Here is a 20,474-nt window from a genome sequence, read left to right on the forward strand (position 1 = left end):
TGTTTTAAGAAGTGAATAGAAATAGGGGAAAATGGCTTATGGAGACATAAAAATGGCATGGAAGAGTTAATTCTTTAGTGAGTAATAGCTCAAGGTTTAGGGAGATTTATCTTCTTTGAATAGATTTCAAAATTCTTGAAAATATTCAGTATAATATATGTTCTGTGTCTCCTAGTACACATAGTGCGTTTTAAGGAATGTGGATTTCCTTCCATTTTGGAAATTTTTCCAGTAAGTCAGTGCCTGCTCTGTATGTGGAGTACTGTTTCCTTGGAACTGAATTTCTCTGGTCTTACATCTTCTGGCCCTTGATAAACACACAAGTCATCTACTCCCATCCATGTGATGAGCTTCCAAAATCTCAGAGAGCAGTATGAAATAGAAGTGCTGCACAGCTACCGCAGCTTTGAATAAGTGTTCATATTCACTAACTGATTAAATCTATTTATATCATGCAAAACTAGTTTATCTTAGGGTCTCGTCAGAAAATTGCAAACAATCTTAAAGTGATGTGTGGTGAGCAGACCCTTTCAGCTGAGAATTGCTACCCCTTAGCTAGAGCAGGAGGGCTGACCGAATGCATTGGTTCAGGTTGTTGGCATGTGAAGTAAAGCGAGGTAAATCCGACCTTTCAGATATGATGTTTCATCTGAGAGGGCTGAGAGCATGAATTCAATTGCTTTGTGATTGCTGGACCATATTCTTAGTTTGTGACGTTAGGAGTATCTAAATGAAGGATGGATGTATGTACGTAACAATGTTTCTAATTTCATGGAAATGGTAGGAACATTAAAGTGCTTTCTGCTTTTTCTGTATTTTTATTACTAGCATTGAAGTTAAGGAGAATTTGACATCTGATAACAGAAGAAGTTGTTTATGAACTTTAGGTCAGGTCTTGGTTAAGTCTCTGAAAGGTCTAGAATAACTTCAACTGACTTTTATATCACATTGTCTAGAAATTGTGTTATAAGATTTGCATCACATCATTACACTACAAATTGGAAATATTAGAGACCATTTTGGAATATAATATCCAGACGTACTTGCTTTTTCTTATACCCTTTGTGTGCTTCACAGTTAATTTCAAGACTCACACAATTAGTATGCTGTGTCATGTCATTTCATCTCATTAAGTGGAGAATTTCTGTAATCGGTTGGATGAATCTCACACATGCTGGCAAAAGCAGCATACACGTTTAAAATATACTAATTTGTGTCGTACTCATTTCCAAAAATGGGCTTTATTTAGGCAGGGTTCTGTTTGCAGTGGAAAGGTTTAGATCAGTGAATTGTTTTTTGACTAAAAATATTTGCCTAGTAAAAATATCTCTAGCTGTTACTGTTCTCACACTTTCCATATGATAATTATTCCTAATGGTAAGCTGATTTCATGCTGAAGGCTTCAGTTCAGCACTTGAAGTCATGCATGACTTTGCATCATACTGGATCATTCCTTCTATTTTTAAAGGCATAATTCATGTGCTTGAATCAGACACACACTTAAGGACCTTGTTGAATTCGTGTCTATGTGGACATTGTTTTTCTCCTCAACATAATCTAATTTGGAACTGGAAATTACTTAGTGTGGATGGTTTTTAGCATTTTTTTTCTGAATTGTGCCACCACCAGTTGTTGCTCACTTTAATATTTGTGGGTTTGCAGCTATCCAGACAGTTGAATTATTTTGTGTTCATCTTCACAATAATTATATGCCTCTCAACTGCCTTTTCAGTTTACATGTAAAATTAGCATTTTGCCAACACTGTCATTGTTTAAAAAATAGCAAGGCAAAGTCTGGTTGTCCAGAGAGTCTCAATTTAATGTGAATACAAATTTAAATTCACAGTCATATGAGGTATAACAGAATTTTTTAAAAGTCTAACTTTGATCTGTGTGCATAGCTATTTAGATGTGTATTTACCTTGTCTTCTATATTTTAATACTTTTCAGACAAGTATAAAAGAAGGGTTACTACTGAAGCAAACCAGTTCTTTTCAGAGGTGGAAAAAGCGTTATTTCAAACTTCGAGGTCGTACCCTTTACTATGCTAAGGATTCAAAGGTAATTCTATGCTATTAGTGTCTAATGCCATATACCTGTAACTTCAATCTTGTTTAGATTTATAAGGGCCATAATAATAATAATTAAATGATTTGTTAGTGATTTTTTTTATCAAAAGACTGCTGTATATAAGATGTAGTGTGTTAAATTAACTAACTAAGGAAGACTGGTGATTTCTTTTTTTTTTTTTTTTTAATGAAGTTAAAAATGATGGGGGTTTTTTTGGGGTGGTTCTCAGACAGACAAATTTACCATTTCAAAAAAGAAAGTAAAAAGTAAAAAAAAAAATCTCAGAAGTTATCCCTCAAACTGAATTCCCTTAAAACTCTTTTAGTCTGATGCCCATATTGCCATTAAAGAGGTGGAAATAGTTGCATGAAATCAAGATAGGAAGGTTTTCTGCCAAAACTGATATACAAGGGAAAAAGCTGTTTTCCATCAGTTGAAATTTTTGGTGGGAAAATTGGGGGTGGGCAGAGGGGAATACTTGTCTTCTTTCTGAAAAGGCATTTCCTCCCTCCCCCTCAGGGCCAGGACCCAAGAGCATTTTAGATTGTTGGGCTGACTCAAATTGTGCTGTTCCATAGGGGTGGGCTTTTCTTTACCCTACGGGGTTGCAGGCACTCATGGGAGCTGTAGGTGAGCACCTCATCTTCTATAGCCTGGCCTTCTCAATAAAACTATACTAATGCATGGAGATCTCTCTTTCTAGGACTATATGACTATTAATTGCATGGTGCACAGTTGTGTGGCTGTGGTGAATCAAGGAGAACCATCTCTCCAGGGAGCCCAGCATTGAAGTACCTCTGTTGTCACACTTCTCTGCACATGGTGCTACCACCAGCAGTTTATATAAAGACTTAATAAACATGGCAGATAAGAGCTATGAGAATGGCAATGTCATCTGTGCTATAAAGATGAGAAAAGGATGTGTAATGAGTAGGCAATTGTACAAATACTTTTTGTACAAAAAAATGTACAAAAATTGTACTATTTTGTAGAAAGATTGTACAAAAATACTTTTGTACAACAAATATGTTGAATCCAGACATGCTGAAATTCCTCCAACATTAATTCTTCTTCCCATGGCATGGAAGAGGAAGAACATGGTATGGCTAAAAAAAGGGGGAAGGCATTTTTGTTGATCTTCCCTTCTGTGCTTCAAAATCCATCATGAATTTAGCAGAACCTAACTAATACTTTGCCAGAAGCTGGGGTGTTTAAAGAAGACATACATTTCTCTTCCTAGAACATCAAACAAAGGAGTAGAAGGGATCTCTTCAGGCCCTTGAGCTCGTTTTCTGGTATGGATACTTGTATCATAGATTCCCCTTCATGAATTTAGAATTCCATCCTAAAACTGACTAATTAATTTGTGTTTTATGAAGTGTGAATCTCTTTCCTCTGACACCACACTTATGCTACACTGTAGACAGCCCAAAGCTGCATCTATTTAAAAAAAAATTCTTTAAAAGAGATTTTAAAGCATTATATATTTTTGGAGCCACTTTTTTATGCTGTCATGTACCACTTAGATAGCAAATAGGACTGTGTTTAGGGGTCAAATAGGAAGTTTTATCAAGTTATCAGTGTTTTCTATTTTTTCACCCCTTTTTTTCTATTTTTATTTTCCAATTGGAATGGATACAAGGAAATGAAAGCATAAACTGTAAGCATACCTGAAAGTGGTCTCAGACTATATTTGATGTTTTTATGTTCTTTTTCCATTCACAGTCTCTAATATTTGATGAAGTTGACCTGTCAGATGCCAGCGTAGCTGAATCGAGCACAAAAAATGTCAACAACAGCTTCACGGTATGTAACCATTATAATACTGGTCTTGAAAGCTGTGGATAGACTGTTACTAAGAAAATCAAGAATCCTCTGAATTGCTTCTTATTTTCCTCTATTTGGAAATAAAATGTCTTTTATTTGGAAAAGGTATAACATATCAGAACAGTATCACATCAGCTATTGATGATTTTATTTCTATGATTTTTTTTTAGCAGAAATTAGAATGTTCAATAACAGTTGCTTCAAAGGACGATGATACAAGGCATCAAAAATGTAGCAAGATTCAGTGTTAGTACTTGGTTAGTACTTATTAGTACAGCTTGGTTTTATGCTGTAGTTTGAGATGACATGCTGAATTGATTCAAATGTAATTCTGTTATTTTTTTAATTTCTTACAATAATATTTTTGGGTTTCTGTCAAAGTGTATTTTTTTTTTCATTGCTGATCATATCCCTGTATGTTTTCAAGTCATGTGGAAAATCTGTCTTCACAGTCATACCTTGATTCTGATACTGGTATAAGAAGCAAAGAGTGTTTATAAACCCCTGTTTCTATAAGTCCTCAAGTGTGTTTTACACACAGGTCTTTTCATTTGTTTTTTAACTGCTTTGTTGGAACTGAGTGATAACATCTGACACAATTCCTCTGCTGATTCTTAACCTCTGGAAAAGTAAATTTTTTTGAACAAGAACCAGCTATGAGGAAGACTGTGGGTAAAGTTGTCCTTCCGAAGGTCTTGAGTGCAGTGCTGACTGCAATGGCATCATTTTTCTTAACCTGCAAATCCTGTTATTCTTTATTAAAATGTTGATTTTCCATTTTCGTGAGGATTTTAATTTCACAGGTGGTCCATGTTATTATGTTGGTTGTTTTTCTCCAAGGCAGTCCAGTGCAAGCCTCCTGAAAGCTTCATCAGGTCTTCCTTGCTGTGGTACCTCCCAGGCAGCTACTGAAGTAGTCAGAGTACTTCAAAGATGTGTTTGCATTGGCCTGGACAGGTCAGCGTGTTATGTCAGTCTGAGTTTCTTTACTGACTAAGAATGCAATTAATAAAAAGACTACTTTGACGGAAGGGCTCCGATGAGGGGGTGGCTGTGTGAGGTACCAGCTTGCCTTTTGAAAAGGTTCTTGCTGTTGCTTAGAAGCTCTGCTCTGCCTTGCTTCTGGCCAGAAATAAAGCTGTCATGCAAGCATCAGGATAGCTGAGGAATAATGAGGCATACAAAGATGATGAGTTGAGGATCCCAGCAATCATGACTGTCACTTGTTGTTCTCAGTGGGATACAAGGCTCAGCATCCCCTAAAGATCCCAACTTCCTTCGCTGTAGCCTCCATTATGGAAAAAAGAAAATTAAGAAGAGTCTGACTATAATGTTACTACTGCTCACTGAAGCATGAAATAAGACATTCATCTAGAGATCTAGGTAGACCAAAGAGCTGGGCAATCACCAACTATATGAAACTATATGAGATTTAACAAGGGCAAGTGCTGGATTCTCCACCTGGGATGGGGTAACCTTGGTTATTTGTACAAATTGGGGGACGAGAGTCTGGAGAGCAGCTCTGTGGAAAGAGATCTGGGGGTTTGGGTTGTTGGCAAGTTGAATATGAGTCAACAGTGTGCCCTGGTAGCCACAAGGGCCAACCATGTCCTGGGTTGCATCAAGCACAGGATAGCTAGCTGATCAAAGGAAGTGATTGTCCCACTCTACACTGCACTGGTGCGGCCCCACCTCAAGTACTGTGTGCAGTTTTGGGCGCCTCAATATAAGGAGGACATCAAGGTGTCCAGAGATGTCCAGAAGATGTCCAGAGGAGGGCGACCAAGATGGTGAAAGGTCTTGAGGGCAAGACTTAGGAGGAGCAGCTGAGGCCACTTGGCTTGTTCAGCTTGGAGAAGAGAAAGCTGAGGGGTGACCTCATCTCAGTCTACAACTTCCTCAGGAGGGGCAGTGCAGGGGGAGGTGCTGATCTCCTCTCTCTGGTGAGCAGCGATAGGGTATGAGGAAATGGAATGAAGCTGCATCGGGGAAAGTTCAGATTGGACATTAGGAAAAGGTTCTTCACTGAGAGGGTGGTTGGTCACTGGAACAGGCTCTGCAGGGAAGTGGTCAGGGCACCAAGCCTGTCAGAGCTCAAGGACAGTCTGGATGATGCTCTTAGTCATATGGTTTAGTGTTAGGTAGTCCTGCGAGGAGCAGGGAGTTGGACTCGATGATCCTTGTGCGTGGGTTCCTTCCAACTTCAGATGTTCTGTGATTATATGATTTGTGTAATTTTGTGTGGGGGAGAAAAGTGGAGTGTTTTGGGATTTTTTTCTTTCTTTTTTTTTTTTTTTTTCATTACAATGTTTGGTGGTTTGGTATCCTTTATAATCCTCTAGGCCCTCTCAGTATCTCATTCTTCACCAAAGGCATGTTTTACATCTAGTATCTAGACTTCTGGGGAAGATGGTAGTGAAAAAAGAAATCTCAGAGGCTACAGCTTTAACAGCTTTTGAGACACAATTTTCATGTCCTGGGTAATTTAGGGCAAACTGTTTTCTCTAAGGATTCTTCAAATTCATTTTGAAAAAAATATTTGGATTTAGAGCTCTCTTGGATTGCAATATCGTCTGTGCAATATGGTAATAGTTGTCATCTTGCTTAATCTTTTGGCTTTTTTCTTTGTGTTTGCCTAACCCAGTCTCCCAGCAACACAGCTCAGTGAAGTAAGACATCTCTGAGTTACCAGTTGCCTTGCCTGCACTGGTTTGGAGTCAGGGGTTGGGGGTGGGGTGGGTGATCAGATTTCCAGCAGTACTCCTTATAAATAAAACCAAACATTTCTTTCTGCCTTTTTTTCCCCTCCCATCTTAAAAAAGATAATCCAGCCTTTCTTAAAAATATTTTTTTCTTTATGTTCCAAGTGCCCTGTTAGCATTCTCTCTGTTAAAAAAGCAAAAATTAAATCCTTAACTTTAGCTTTCTATAGTTAATATACTCCTTGTTTCTTTGTCCCAATAGAGAATATTTTTAAGACAAACTTACATAGCTGGGATATACACCAAATGACCATTTTTCCAGGAAAACACACCTTTAAACATTTACATTAAAAATAATTTTTTTTTTTAGAAATCCTTTTGTCATTTCATTTAATTTTCCCCCCAGCCCCTCAGTCTCCAACCCCCAGCTTGTAGAAGCTAGTGGTTTGTCTTCTTTTGCCCTTTCTAGTTTGTTTGTTTGGAGACAGAGGTGTGCGTGTCAAGATTTTCCATGCTCTTTTTCTGGATAAAACTCAAGTCCTAATATTAGTCATAACACACAAATTTAAGGTTGAGTTTATTTATAATGCACATGCTTGCAGAATATTTTATGTAACTAAATATCAGTGTTTATTCACCAGAATTACTTTTCCTTTCTTACTACAAACAAATTGAGGTTAAGGGGAAAGTTGAGATAAATAAATATCTTCTAATTAAAAGAGAAGCTGCTAAACTTAAACCAGCTCATCTGTTTCAGTTTTTTCCTTATTGCTGATGATATTACTTTTCAATGAACAACCAACTTATATCTAGCAAATAGTTCTTAGTGCACAAGCTTGCACTAGGGTGCCTTGTAGTAGATTATAAGCATTTTGTAGTTCTGAGCATCCTCATCTAAGGGCTATTAAATAGAGGAAAAGGTGACCCTTGACTTCAGAGTCTTTATATGAGACCCTCAAGGCCAGATTCTTCCTACTTGCTTGTTAGGTACCAGCCTCCTAAAGCTGTGGGAAGAGAGTGAAGAGGTTCAAGAAGCCAATTCAGCCCATCAAAGATATGCATCACCCTCTCCAATCAGCCACATCAGCAGCCAACGTGGGCTTTTGCTCACTCCATGCCTGCAGTTCAGTGGTGTGGGTGAGCACTGAGTTCTTGTAATGGTGTTGGGTACTCTGCTGAACGTTTTTTTCCACAGTGCTTTGCTTCTGCCTCAGAGGATGGTTTATGTTGTCTCAGCACAACCACAGAGGAGTGTAGTTGTACAGTATGTTACCTCTTTGGGGAGACTTTGGGGATGAATCAGTCTCCCATCCCTTGTTGCATGCAAGCAGATTGGGCAGTGACAAATTCTGCTGAGAGCTGTAAATCCTTATGTGTTTTGGTTTGCAGGGATGGGAGATGTCTTATTGATATCTCAAGTGCATTTAGAAAAATATTGTTCTCAAAACAAGAATTGAGACTGAACGAGGCTGAACAGTGCTCTCCAGCATGCAAGCATGGGCGCATGGAACGTTGATGGTGTGCTTTTGTTCTAATAGGTATAAGGAATGGTATTTTTAAATACTAGAATGATTCCTGAACAGGCATATTCAATCAATGAAGTTCCTCAGGGCAACAAAGGTGATTATGAATTGTGATTTAAAAGAAGGTTTTGACTTAGGTTAGCTTTTGTCTTAGGTTTCTACCTCTGCCTTGCTTTTGATGATGAAGAACTGATGCACGTTGACAACGAAAAAAGTCTGTAGATATTAACCATGCTGCCTTTCAGTTGTTGAGCCACAAGGATATATAAAATGCTCTGGGTTATTATAAATCTATCCTAGAATCTCACATAAAATGCACAGACATCATGTGGCAGCACCTATATTTAATCCATCCAAACTGATGTTTGAAACACTTAATTCAGTTATGAGTTTTTGTGTTAAATGTGATGGAAAATAATAATTTTAGGGTAGAAATACTGGCTTTGAGGCATTACTTTTTATAGCTGCCTTTAGACATTTGTCTTGGGTTAGGCCAACTTCTAGTGCATCTAAGGATTACACAAAGCCATGGACACTCAATTTCTTACTATATGTATATTCAGAAAAGTGAAAATCCTGGCTAGATTAATTCTGTTATCTAATTGTGTCCGAGAGTAACAGAAGAAGTAATTTCATTGTTGTTCTGTAAGGTACCCTCCAGGAATATAAGAATTAACATACTAGACGATACTCAGGATGGGGATTCAGCTTGCCCTAACTTCAGGGTGGGACTCAATGATGGGTTTATAGACCCCTAAATTTAGGTATCTAGGATAAGATTAATAGCTCTTTAAAGTAGATTCCTGTAATTGCTCAATTCAGTGTAGACTCCACTGTTAATTAACTAAATCTCCCTTAGGTACAATAGGAGCTTTGTCATCCAGGGCACCTAAAATGTAGACCCTTGATTTCAACTTTCTGAATCAATCTTTTAGTTGAATATGCATCTTCTGAAAGTGGTCATCCTGAGAGGGAGGAAGCTGCAGTAAGCAGATTTGCTGTCCTGGAAAGCCTACTGCAATTCTTAATAATTAGAAATTGGCTGGAAATGAGACTTTATATTCCAACCAATAACAGTGATTACTAGGATTCTGTGTATGCTTGCAAAAATGTCTAACATCATAAATTTTTGCTGATTTCTTAGTTTTAGGGATGCTATAGACCATTCAGACCATAGAGTCTACTTATTTATTCTGTGGAAAAATACTTCCTTGGAGAAGTCTTAATGCACTGGGCTTTAATTAAGTATTCTCACCCAGTTTTATGAGGCAAAGGCAGCAGAAACCTGTAAAGTGTCTGTTCTTTATTTTGTATTTTTTATTACCTCCTTTTGATTTGACTATTTTTCAAAGTAATCTTTGTCAACATTTTTTATACTCTTTCCCATTGTTGCTGTTCTTCTGACTGTTATTCTGCAGCGTCATCTTGTAACTCAAGTGACCAATTTGGCACTCAGGGGGCACAAGTCATGGATATTTGGGGCTATTTTCTAAATTAACGCTCATTTACATTCCTTATGGATCCCACATTTTGTCTGTTTTCTGCAGCAACAACATATTATGCATTTTTTTTTACCCTCTATAATGACACTAAGATCCTTTACCTCTTAATTTGGAGCTGTTTGTGATACATAAATCTATGCTTCTGTGTTTTTTCTGTGGTGTGTGTTTGTTTTTACTAACACTGAACTTTTTCAAGTCATTCTACTGTCTCTTTAATACCTCACTTGGCTCACTCTGAAGTACCTTGGTGATCAAGGGGGGGAACTAAGAAATCAAAATTTTGTACTGTCTGTAAATGTTCCAGTATCACTACTTCACGCTTCCAGTTTAAGAATTGCACCATAAAATTTTGTTAGAGGATGATAAGGTGCTTATTATCTATTAATCTTTTCCCATATTAAAAATTCCTATTATTCCTTCTTTTTTTACATCCCTTAGCTTTTCATCTCATTGCATGATCGAGACATAAAAATAATTGGTCTTTTCAGTTCAGTGACTGAACTAAAAATAATTATGGGTCAACCTCATGTTTTAACTTTTTTGAACAGAAGTACTTAATTTAGTTCAAATTCAAAAGGGATTAAATTTTGCTTTAAAGTTTTTTTTTCATATTATATAAAGAAAAAACAAAACATGAATGGCATTTATTAGTTATTCCCTGAATGCAATTTTGTTACAAAAGTTTAAAGGTTTTTACTTCTCTGATTTACACTTTTTTGGTCAGACTTATCAGTTCACTTTGACCTGAAAGCAGACGGTTCTGCTTAATAAGTTTTTAAACAAAAAAATCTTTATCCAGTTGTCTGCAATTTCCTTGATATTCTGTAAATTTGGATAGATTTTGGAAAACTAAACATTTATGTTTGCTGATTTTCCTTTGACCTGTTATTTTGAGATGGTTAGGTATTTTTATAGGTTGGTGACGCCAAATGGTCCATTGGAGCAACTGTTCTTCAACTGCGGTTGAAATGTATATTGTTTTCTTCCAGTCTATATTCTTTTCTTCCAGAACTCTGATTACCCTGTTTCCTATCCATATTTCTGAATGTAGCATATCCTATGTTTTGGCTGGGGATGTAAAGTTTACTGGCATATAATTTATGTGGAACCAGCTTAAAGTATAAACAAATTCTTTTCATCTTTGAATCCTCCTGTACAGCCACTGTTTTTAATGGGAGGTTGCCCAGTTGTACTGGAAACTCAATTCTTGTGATTTGTCAGAATTTCAAGTTGAATATTACAACCAGGCCTGAAGGCGTATTGCTTTTTAGCAGTTTATTTCAGCCCTGCTGCTTCTGACATCAGTAAACTCTCTGCTCATCATTGAGATAGCTGCTTCTAACTGATTTTAGAAAATTAACTTTTAATATTCACAATGGGCTTGGAAAACAGAATGCATTGCCAGACTTTTCCGGTATATGTTAATTTCTACAGATAACGTTAATTCCTTAGACTCAAACATATTTTGCTTCCTTTCTTGCCACCCAGATTTTTTCAGAGTAGTTATTGAGAATTTTCTTCAGGGACTATGAGAACTTCAGGGAATGTGAGAACTGCTTAACCTTCCCCAAGCCACCTCAGAAGAAAATGAGAAGAGCCTTTTCCCAAAGGAGTTTAAAACCTTTCATCTGTGAGTTTGGGCACTTCAGTCTTCTGTCTTTTCGAGCATCAGAGACAAAGAGAGATAGTTCCAAAGCTGGGAATAATTATCCTAATACTGTTTTTTTTTCCTATTTAAATAATAAAACATCAATTCAGTTTTATTACTGACTCCTGATTTGACCAAAGTTTGGGATCTTGAGCTTTATTTAAGTGCAGAAAAGCTTATGGATGCCAGTGGAAGTATTGCTCTGATGCTGTTCCGCTTGTTTACAAAATCCAATTTACTGCGCTTCGGTCTCAGTGGACATCAGGAGATGGTTTCTTTACTCATACCCTCAAGCCTCTTTCAGATACTATTCTACCTTAGTCTGTTTTTCCCTAGGGTCCACTCACCTAAAGGTTGCACTGACCTTTTCTGGGCTTTCTGCTGCTTCTCTTTCACCATCTTTCTTATTTCTATAGTTTGGTGAAATCATCTTGCTACTCCTGGGTTGGGAGAGTCCTGGGATCATAGGGTTAGCAACCACCTGCAAGGCTTTGACTTGTTCCAGGCTTGGAGTGGTTTCCCCTGGTTCCAGCTATTGCTAAGCAAAATTCTTTCAGTGCCTTGTTCTTAGCCTGGATGATTTCACTTTTTGGTTTGTTCTGTAGGAATACTCTGGAGCACAGCTATCTGCATGTTTTTTTTTCTTTGTGAAAAATGTATTCTGAGCAAATTTCTACATACAGTCTCTGCTGACATTCCCTTAAAGGGCGACACTCTTGCTTGATTTCTCCCTTTAATAAACCACAAGGACGTGAAAGGAATGGATTTGTGTTTGGAAACATGTTTCTGTTTCTTGATAAATTTACATAAACCAAGTTTCAAATAGTTTACACATTAAATTTACTTAACTGAACACAGTCTTGTGTGAACACTCTTTAGTCTGCATGAACCTCTGCTATAGATGTATCTTAACTCAATTGCATACTAATTTTAATCATCATCATCATTATTATTATCCAGGTATGGATAATGAGCTTACATTAGTATTGTGAAATTATTTGTGTGAAGGAAAACAAGTATCAGTGAAGTGCTAGGTACCATGTGTGGTGCTATCCTTAGGATTCATAGAATCATAGAATCATTCAGGTTGGAAAAGGCCCTTGGGATCACCAAGTCCAACCATCAGCCCTACTCTACAAAGTTCTCCCCTACACCATATCCCCCAACATCTCATCTAAAGGACCCTTAAACACATCCAGGGATGGTGACTCCACCACCTCCCTGGGCAGCCTGTTCCACTGTCTAACCACTCTTTCCGTGAAAAATTTTTTCCTAATGTCCAGTCTAAACCTCCCCTGTTGCAGTTTAAAGCCGTTCCCCCTTGTTCTGTCACTAATCATGTGTAAGAAGAGACCAGCACCAACCTCTCTACAATGTCCTTTCAGGTAGTTGTAGAGAGTGATGAGGTCTCCCCTCAGCCTTCTCTTCCTCAAACTAAACAGTCCCAGCTCCCTCAATCTCTCCTCATAGGATTTGTTCTCCAGGCCCTTCACCAGCTTCGTTGCCCTCCTCTGCACTCACTCCAGCACCTCGATATCTCTCTCGTATTGAGGTGCCCAAAACTGGACACAATACTCAAGGTGTGGCCTCAACAGTGCAGAGTACAGGGGGACTATCACCTCCCTACTTCTGCTGGTCACACTATTTCTGATACAAGCCAGGGTGCTGTTGGCTTTCTTGGCCACCTGGGCACACTGCTGGCTCATGTTCAGTTGCTTGTCAATTAGAACCCCCACATCCTTCTCTTCCACACAGCTCTCCAGCCACACCTCCCCAAGCCTGTAGTGATGCATGGGGTTGTTGTGGCCCAAGTGCAGGACCTGGCACTTGGCCTTGTTGAAGCTCATCCCGTTAATGCTGGCCCAATGATCCAATCTATCCAAGTCTCTCTGTAGTGCCTCCCTATCTTCATGCAGATCGACACTTCAGCTTAACTTGGTGTTATCTGTGAATTTACATACACTCTATGTCCTTATCAAGATCATCAATAAAGATGTTGAACAGAAATGGTCCCAACACCGAGCCCTGAGGAACACCACTTGTGACTGGCTGCCAGCTGGATTTAGCTCCAGTGACTACCACTCTCTGGGACCGTCCATCCAGCCAGTGCTTGACCCAGCAGACCATATGCTCATCCAGGCCATGGGCAGCCAGTTTTTCTATAAGAATCCTATGGAGAACTGTGTCGAATGCTTTTTGAAAATCCAGGTAGATAGTATCAACAGCTTTTCCCTCATCCAATAGTCCGGTCATTTTGTCATAGGAGATCAGGTTTGTCAGGCAGGACCTGCCTTTCATAAACCCATGCTGACTAGGCCTGATCCCCTGGTTGTCCATTATATGACTTTTAATGGCACTCGAGATGACCTGCTCCATGACCTTCCCTGGCACCGAGGTTAGACTGACAGTTCTATAGTTCCCTGGATCCTCCCTTCTGCCTCTCTTGTAGATGGGTGTCACATTTGCCACTCTCCAGTCCAGTGGGACCTCCCCAGTTAGCCATGATTTCAGGTAAACCATGGAAAGTGTCTTGGCGAGCACATCTGCCAACTCTTTCAGCACCCTTGGGTGTAACCCATCCGGTCCCACAGGCTTGTGTGCATCCAAGTGGTGTAGCAGGTCTCTGACCACCTCCTCTTCAACTGTGCTGACCTCATTCTGCTTCCCCTCCCCATCTCCCAGCTCATGAGACTGGGTGTCCAGGGAACAGCCAGTTCCACTGCTAAAGACTGAGGCAAAGTAGGCGTTGAGCACCTCAGCCTTTTCCTCATCCTTAGTTACCATGTTTCCCTCTGCATCCAATAAAGGAGGGAGATTTTCCCTAATCCTCCTTTTGCTGTTAATGAATTTATAGAAACATTTTTTATTATCCTTAACAGCTGCAGCCAAGTTGAGCTCTAGCTGCGCTTTGGCTCTCCTAATGTTCTCCCTGCATAGCTTCACTACATCTTTATAGTCTTCATGAGAGACCTGGCCCCTCTTCCAAAGGCAATAGATTCTCCTTTTGTTCTTGAGATTCAGCCAAAGGTCCCTGTTTAGCCAGGCCGGTCTCCTTCCCCGCCTGCTTGTTTTTCGGCACGCGGGAACAGCCTGCTCCTGTGCCTTTAAGACTTTACTCTTGAAGTATGTCCAGCCTTCCTGGACTCCCATATCCTTCAGGGCAGCCTCCCAAGGGATTTTGTTAATCAGTCTTTTGAACAGGTCAAAGTTTGCCCTCTGGAAGTCCAAGGTGGCAGTTTTACTAACCCCCCTCTTTGTTTCTCCAAGGATCGAAAACTCATTCATCTCATGATCACTGCACCCTAGATGGCCTCCAACCTTTACTTCCCCCACAAGCTCTTCCCTGTTCACAAGAAGCAGGTCCAGGAGGGCACCTTCCCTGGTCGGCTCACTCACCAGCTGTGTGAGGAAGTTATCCTCCACACATTCCAGAAACCTCCTGGATTGTTCCCTCTCTGCTGTGTTGTGATCCCAGCAGATACCTGGGAAGTTAAAGTCACCCACAAGAACAACGGCAAGTGACCACGAGATTCCTCCCAGCATACTTTAAATCATACTTATCCTTTGGATGTACAATAATTTCCTGGGTTTGGGTACACGTTGAAATTTCCTTTGCATTCCAATTAAGTGTTAACATTGCTAACAGTATATACTGATGATGGTGGGAGTTCGCACACATTTGCAGAAGTCTTTACTTAAAGTACCTTCCCCTGTCTGCATCCCACCCTCAGAAACATTGCATTTTAAATTTTGCCCTTGGTGTTATCGGAAGGGTGATTGCGTGGCACTGTTTGAAGATGGGGGAGTGGCATATCCAGACATTCCCCGTGCCCTGTATGCAGTCTAGCACAGGGCTGACAGAGGGCCTGGAGTGACATCCATGAAGATCTCGGGGCCTCTTGTTTTCTCCAGGAGGTTGAATATGGTTGGAAACAGCTCAAGTTCCTGTGCTGACCTCACCAGCGTGACTCAGCTTTGCACGGGTAGCTAACTCTTTGGATGGATTTAGTTTTTCCCTAGTTGTGAACTATCTGCCGTTTCATACAGATGCTGATTAGCCTCTAAATGATGAAGGCTTTTTGATGCTCCCAGCCAGAGCAGTACCCAAACCACAGAAAGAGAGGGGAAGTGCTTTGTATTCCATTTTGTTCAATTTTCCACTCGGGGTTTTTTTTTTCTATATTCAGGCAGCTTAGAAACAAAACAAAAACTGAAATAGCAAATTAATATGCTGAGGGGAAAAAAAATTAGACAAAAGCAATTAGTGTGTGCTTGTGATGCACTTAGGTTTTTTTGCTCCATTTAGCATTTGCTCATTTTCCCCCGCCCTCTGACAGTGACAGAAAGACGTAATGAAGCTGAGAGCTCTTTGGGTAGCTTTGGGTGTGACTTCCAAGTTTTAAGCTTCTTATTTCTGACTTGATGTGCTGTCTCCCTTTCCCCAGAGTGTCTGGAGACGTTGAAGCTTTAAGTTTCATTATGAAAAAGCAATAAAGCATTTCAGCTGTGAGTCTAAAATCCATAGATAAACCACTTGGGATTGAGCTATTACAAGAAAGCTGAACACTTTTCAGAAGAGGAAAACAAGGGGATGCTTAAAAATGTGACCATCCTGGACTGTATTGTACATTTTGGTTCTTGTTACATTTGCTTGGAGCTTGTTTTCCACAGATTTCAAGCTTCAGCAGAAATTTTTTGAAAATAGCTCACAGAAAATGTCTCTTTTTCTTCCTGTAGTTTTCTAAGGATTTCTTTAGTTTGTGAAACACAGTAAGATTTACATAGAAGTAAATGCATTTAAAATAGCTTTCATTTCCTTGTCTGAACTCACGGTATAGCACTGGTGAAGCAGTTAGGGTGTTTGGAGAACAAGCACTGAGGATTGCCAGATTTCGTTCTTCTTGTGGTTTTACACTTACCTATTCTTTGACGTTTCTTTCTCTTCTTGGTTTAAAAGTGGTTAAAATACCCGAAGAAACCTTGAAAAGTATCCCTTAATGCAGTTCCTGTATACCAAATAATTTTAGAAACAAAACCATTGATATAAACTTTGAATGAATATCCTGCTTCTAGTGAATAAGGATCCCTGGCTTCAAGCAGGTGGATCATGTTCAAACAGGCATCTGTTATTAAAAATGAAAAAAATAGTCACTTGCTGTTTTATTTTGTATAACTTTGCACCTGATGCTATTAAATATGTAACTAAATATTTCCCTTTAAGCACAGAAGCCATCCCATCTGATAGACATATAATGAGCTGGTGAAGCTGGAGCTAAGGGCCCAGCAGTGCAAAGTAATGTGCTTAACAAATCTTCATGCAAGGACTTTAAAGAAACTTGCAGACCTTGAACTATATATAGCAGTTTCCAGTTTATATTTACAAGAATGGTTTCTTGGTTTTGCTATATTTAAATACTGATTTAAGATAAATTTCTAATTCTTTGGTCCAAATTCACAAAACTTTCCTACCCTGCTTCTTGTAACACCCTCATTATAGTTATACTTCTGAAGGAATAATATTTTTTTGTTAGCAGTTGGTTGACATTGGATACATGAAGTCAAATTTCTTTGAAGTAGATTGAAGTAGATTTCTGACAAAGTGACCTTTGCTGGATGCTTTTTGCATCTGTTTTACATGAAGCTGGACATGTTGTAACTGGATTATAGTATTTCACAGAATCATGTAGTGATTTGGGGTTTGGAAGGGACTTCTAGAGGTCATCTGGTCAAACCCCACTGCTGAAGCAGGGTCGCATAGAGCAGGCTGCCCAGGACCATGTTCAGACAATTTTTCAGTATCTCTAAGGACAGAGACTCCATAACTGCCTTGAGCAACCTGTGCCAGTGCTCATTCATCCTCACAGTAAAAAAGTGTTTCCTGACGTTCACACAGAGCCTTCTGTGTTTTGGTTTGTGCCTATTGTCTCTTAGCTTGTCACTGGGCACCAATGGCAAGAGCCTGGCTCTGTCCCCTTTGTACCCTCCATTCATGCATTTACATATATGAATAAGATCCCCCTGAACCTTCTCTTCTCCAGGCTAAAGAGTCCCAGCTCTCTCAGACTCTTCTCATATGTCAGATGCTCCAGTCCCTTCATCATCCTTGTGGACCTTCCCTGGACTGTGTCCAGTATGTCCATATCTCTCTTGTACTGAGAAGCCCAGAACTGAACACAGCACTCCAGGTGTGGCCTCACCAGTGCTGAGTAGGGGGTTGCTGCAAGGGCACATAGCTGGGTCATGTTCAATTTGTTGTCCAACAGGACCCCCAGGTCCTTTTGTGCCAAATTGCTTTCTAGTTGGGTGGCCCACAGCATACACTGATGCCTGGGGTTGTTCCTCCTGAGGTGCAGGACTTTGCACTTCCCCTTGTTGAACTTCATGAGGTTCCTGTCAGCCCATTTCTCCAGCCTGTTGAGGTTCCTCTGGATGGTAGCACAGCCCTCTTGTGTATCAGTCACTCCTCCCAGTTTTGTGTCATCAGCAAACTTGCTGAGGGTACACTCTGCCCCATCATCGAGATCATTAATGAAGATGTTAAATGGGACTGGACCCAGTATTGACCTTCGGGGTACACTGCTAGTTACTGATCTCCAACTAGACTTTGTGGTACTGATCAGGAAGCTCTGGGCCTGGCCTTTCAGCCAGTTTTCAATCTACCTCACTGCCTGCTCATCCAGCCCATACTTCAGCAGCTTCTCTATGAGGATCTTAAGGAATAGTGCTGAAACCCTTACTTTATCCACCTCTGTCTCTTCATCCACCAAGTTGGTCATTTCATCATAGGTTATCAGGTTGGTCAAGCATGACTTCCTCTTGGTGAATCCATACTGACTTCTCCCGATCACCTTCTTGTCCTTCATGTGCCTGGATGTATTCTGGGAGATGCTTTTTCATTTTGCTAGATGTGGCAAGGCCACCTAAATTACCCAGTCTGGATTCTATGGCAGAGTGAAGTCAGAGTAGACTTTATACCTGTTTCTGTGATGTAGCCACTTTTGTCCCACCTTTTAGTTAAGCCCACTTGTCCTGGTGTACTGGTGCAGGAGGTGCTGTGTGGGACTAACCCTTTTCTTCATCCTCCTAAGAGTTTTTTATCTTGGGGGCCAAAACCACACATTACTTCATTACTTGTGAGCTTGGCAACAGTGAAATAGGAGAAGGCCAGCAAAAAGAGGGAAGCAACATTTTAGTGGAGTAGACAGAGCTAAGTGTTCTGATTATAAATTCTGTATTGTACACAGGCAAATATAATAGCCATTTATTACTAGCCTTGCTTTTAAATCCTCCTCTCCCTTTGTAATTTATACTTTTGCCTGGCTTGGCTCATCTTGAAAAATAATAATGACGATTCACCCTAAAGCACCAACAACACCTTTGACAGTGACAGTGTTGTTATAATTTATTTAGTATCCTGAATCCAAGAAACCAAAGTACTGTAGAAAACTGCCCAACTGTTAGCACTGTGATTTTTGCAGATAAGTTCTGGTAGGTACGGGAGCATCAATGACCCTAGCAGTCTACTCCCACCGCTGTGATGGAGGTACATTTGTCCATCACATTCATATGGACCCGCCTGCATGAGGACAGGAAGTGGAGGATCAGACAGAAAGCAAGGGAGGCATAACATGGTATCCAGGTATTTGCCAGAACTCACTTGCTGACCTCTAGAAACACAGAGAAGCTACAAAGCATTAAATCTGTTACGTTCATGCCCCAGACATTGGGTGCAGTCCCTAAGAGGCAAGGTGGGGGTCCTCTCTCTCTTTATATCACCCTCTCTTCATTAGTTCCAGAATGATATTTTAAAAATATCTGTTCAAAGAACAGGAAAACCATTTCCCTCCCATTTCAGATTCTAAATGATCTTTCTACATTACTAAGTCAATTCAAGATCGGCCATATAAAGTGCTATTAGTGTAATGCCTGATAATAGTTTAGAGCAGCAGAAGGTGCTTTAATGCAAATATCATGTTGCAGGAAGCAGGGTGCTTTACAGTAGCTGCTATATTGCTGCTTAGCTGTAGGCCATTATTTTCTTGATTAGCAGATGTAGTGTCTGCATTTTTCTTTGAATCGGTAAAGGAAAACAGAAATGTAGCCACCAAGGTTTGGTAAATGTATTTTCTTATATATTGCTGACCTGATAAAATGTGTAAAAAATTAGGCATTTGCATTAATTGAGCTCTGTATGATTTTATTTTACAGATCATAAGACTAAACCCACTGGATTGACGGCATATAGAATGTTATCTGTAAAGTTAGTCCCTTTGAAAGTGAAAGATGCTTTCAAATTTACACTGAATTTAATGGCAATTTTATTTCAAGATGTTAAGCTTGTTTCTAATGAGTACTGTCTGAAAGAAAAATTGCAGTAGTGGCCCAAAACTTGATTGTAATTTTCATCAAAGTAATTTCCAGATGCGTATGTCCATATATATGAATATGCATATATTTTTAAAGCCAAATTATCCTAGTGTCAACATGTGTGAAAATCCCAATTTATGGCAAGACCTATGTGGTGGAAGACTGAACAACGTCCTCTTGTTCTCGCCTTCATTCCCCACTCAAAAAGCCCCCTGTTTTTCTGAACAGAACAGGAACAGTATCTCAGTAATGGGCCATTTTTCTTCCTATCCAGACATTCTTTTTTTCCTGTGATGTTTTTGGATTTGTATTGTTTGCCTTCAGCTTTTAAGACTGTATATGCTCACTCTTTCCCTATGCCTACTGCGTTAAAAGCATTTTTTATTCCCACTACGTCAATTCCGTTACTTTCCAATACACCGCAGTATCTGGCTTTAATAACTCCCTCTTCCAAAATCAGCAATGATTTCTTCTTGGCTACTTGACAATGGTGAAAATTTTCGAAGTAACTTAATCTTCTAAATTAAATCTACTTGATTTATTTATTTTTGAGGCCTTTTGTCTGTCTTCATCCTTCTTGATTTGTCTCCTGCTTTTTCAGCATGTGAACCATTAGCACCTGAGTTCCTCCAAGAGTTAAGAGTTTTCTTATTCTTATGTTACCTCAGTGGTCTTCCAGTGGTTCCTGTGACACTTCCTTTGTCTCCGTATTATACAATTTCTTCTTGTCTGTTGAGAGTTTAGCATATTGAGAGTGATATATAAATAGTAATATTTGGGGCAGTGAGCATTAATTTTAAAAGCAAGTAATATATAGTAGAAGAAAAGATACTGA

At 39.6% G+C, this 20,474-nt stretch overlaps 1 protein-coding gene across 2 annotated transcripts in view; it reads left to right on the forward strand.

Annotated features, from left to right (window-relative positions):
- DGKH (diacylglycerol kinase eta) overlaps positions 1–20,474 on the forward strand; it is a 173,622-nt gene that overhangs the window by 82,208 nt on the left and 70,940 nt on the right. For both annotated transcript variants that reach the window (XM_074859584.1, XM_074859583.1), the window contains exons 2-3: positions 1,951–2,061; positions 3,796–3,876. In XM_074859584.1, coding sequence (XP_074715685.1) covers positions 1,951–2,061; positions 3,796–3,876 — 192 coding nt within the window. The remainder of the gene's footprint in view (positions 1–1,950; positions 2,062–3,795; positions 3,877–20,474) is intronic.

Source organism: Strix uralensis, chromosome 2, assembly GCF_047716275.1.
Source record: "Strix uralensis isolate ZFMK-TIS-50842 chromosome 2, bStrUra1, whole genome shotgun sequence".
Taxonomy (NCBI): domain Eukaryota; kingdom Metazoa; phylum Chordata; class Aves; order Strigiformes; family Strigidae; genus Strix; species Strix uralensis.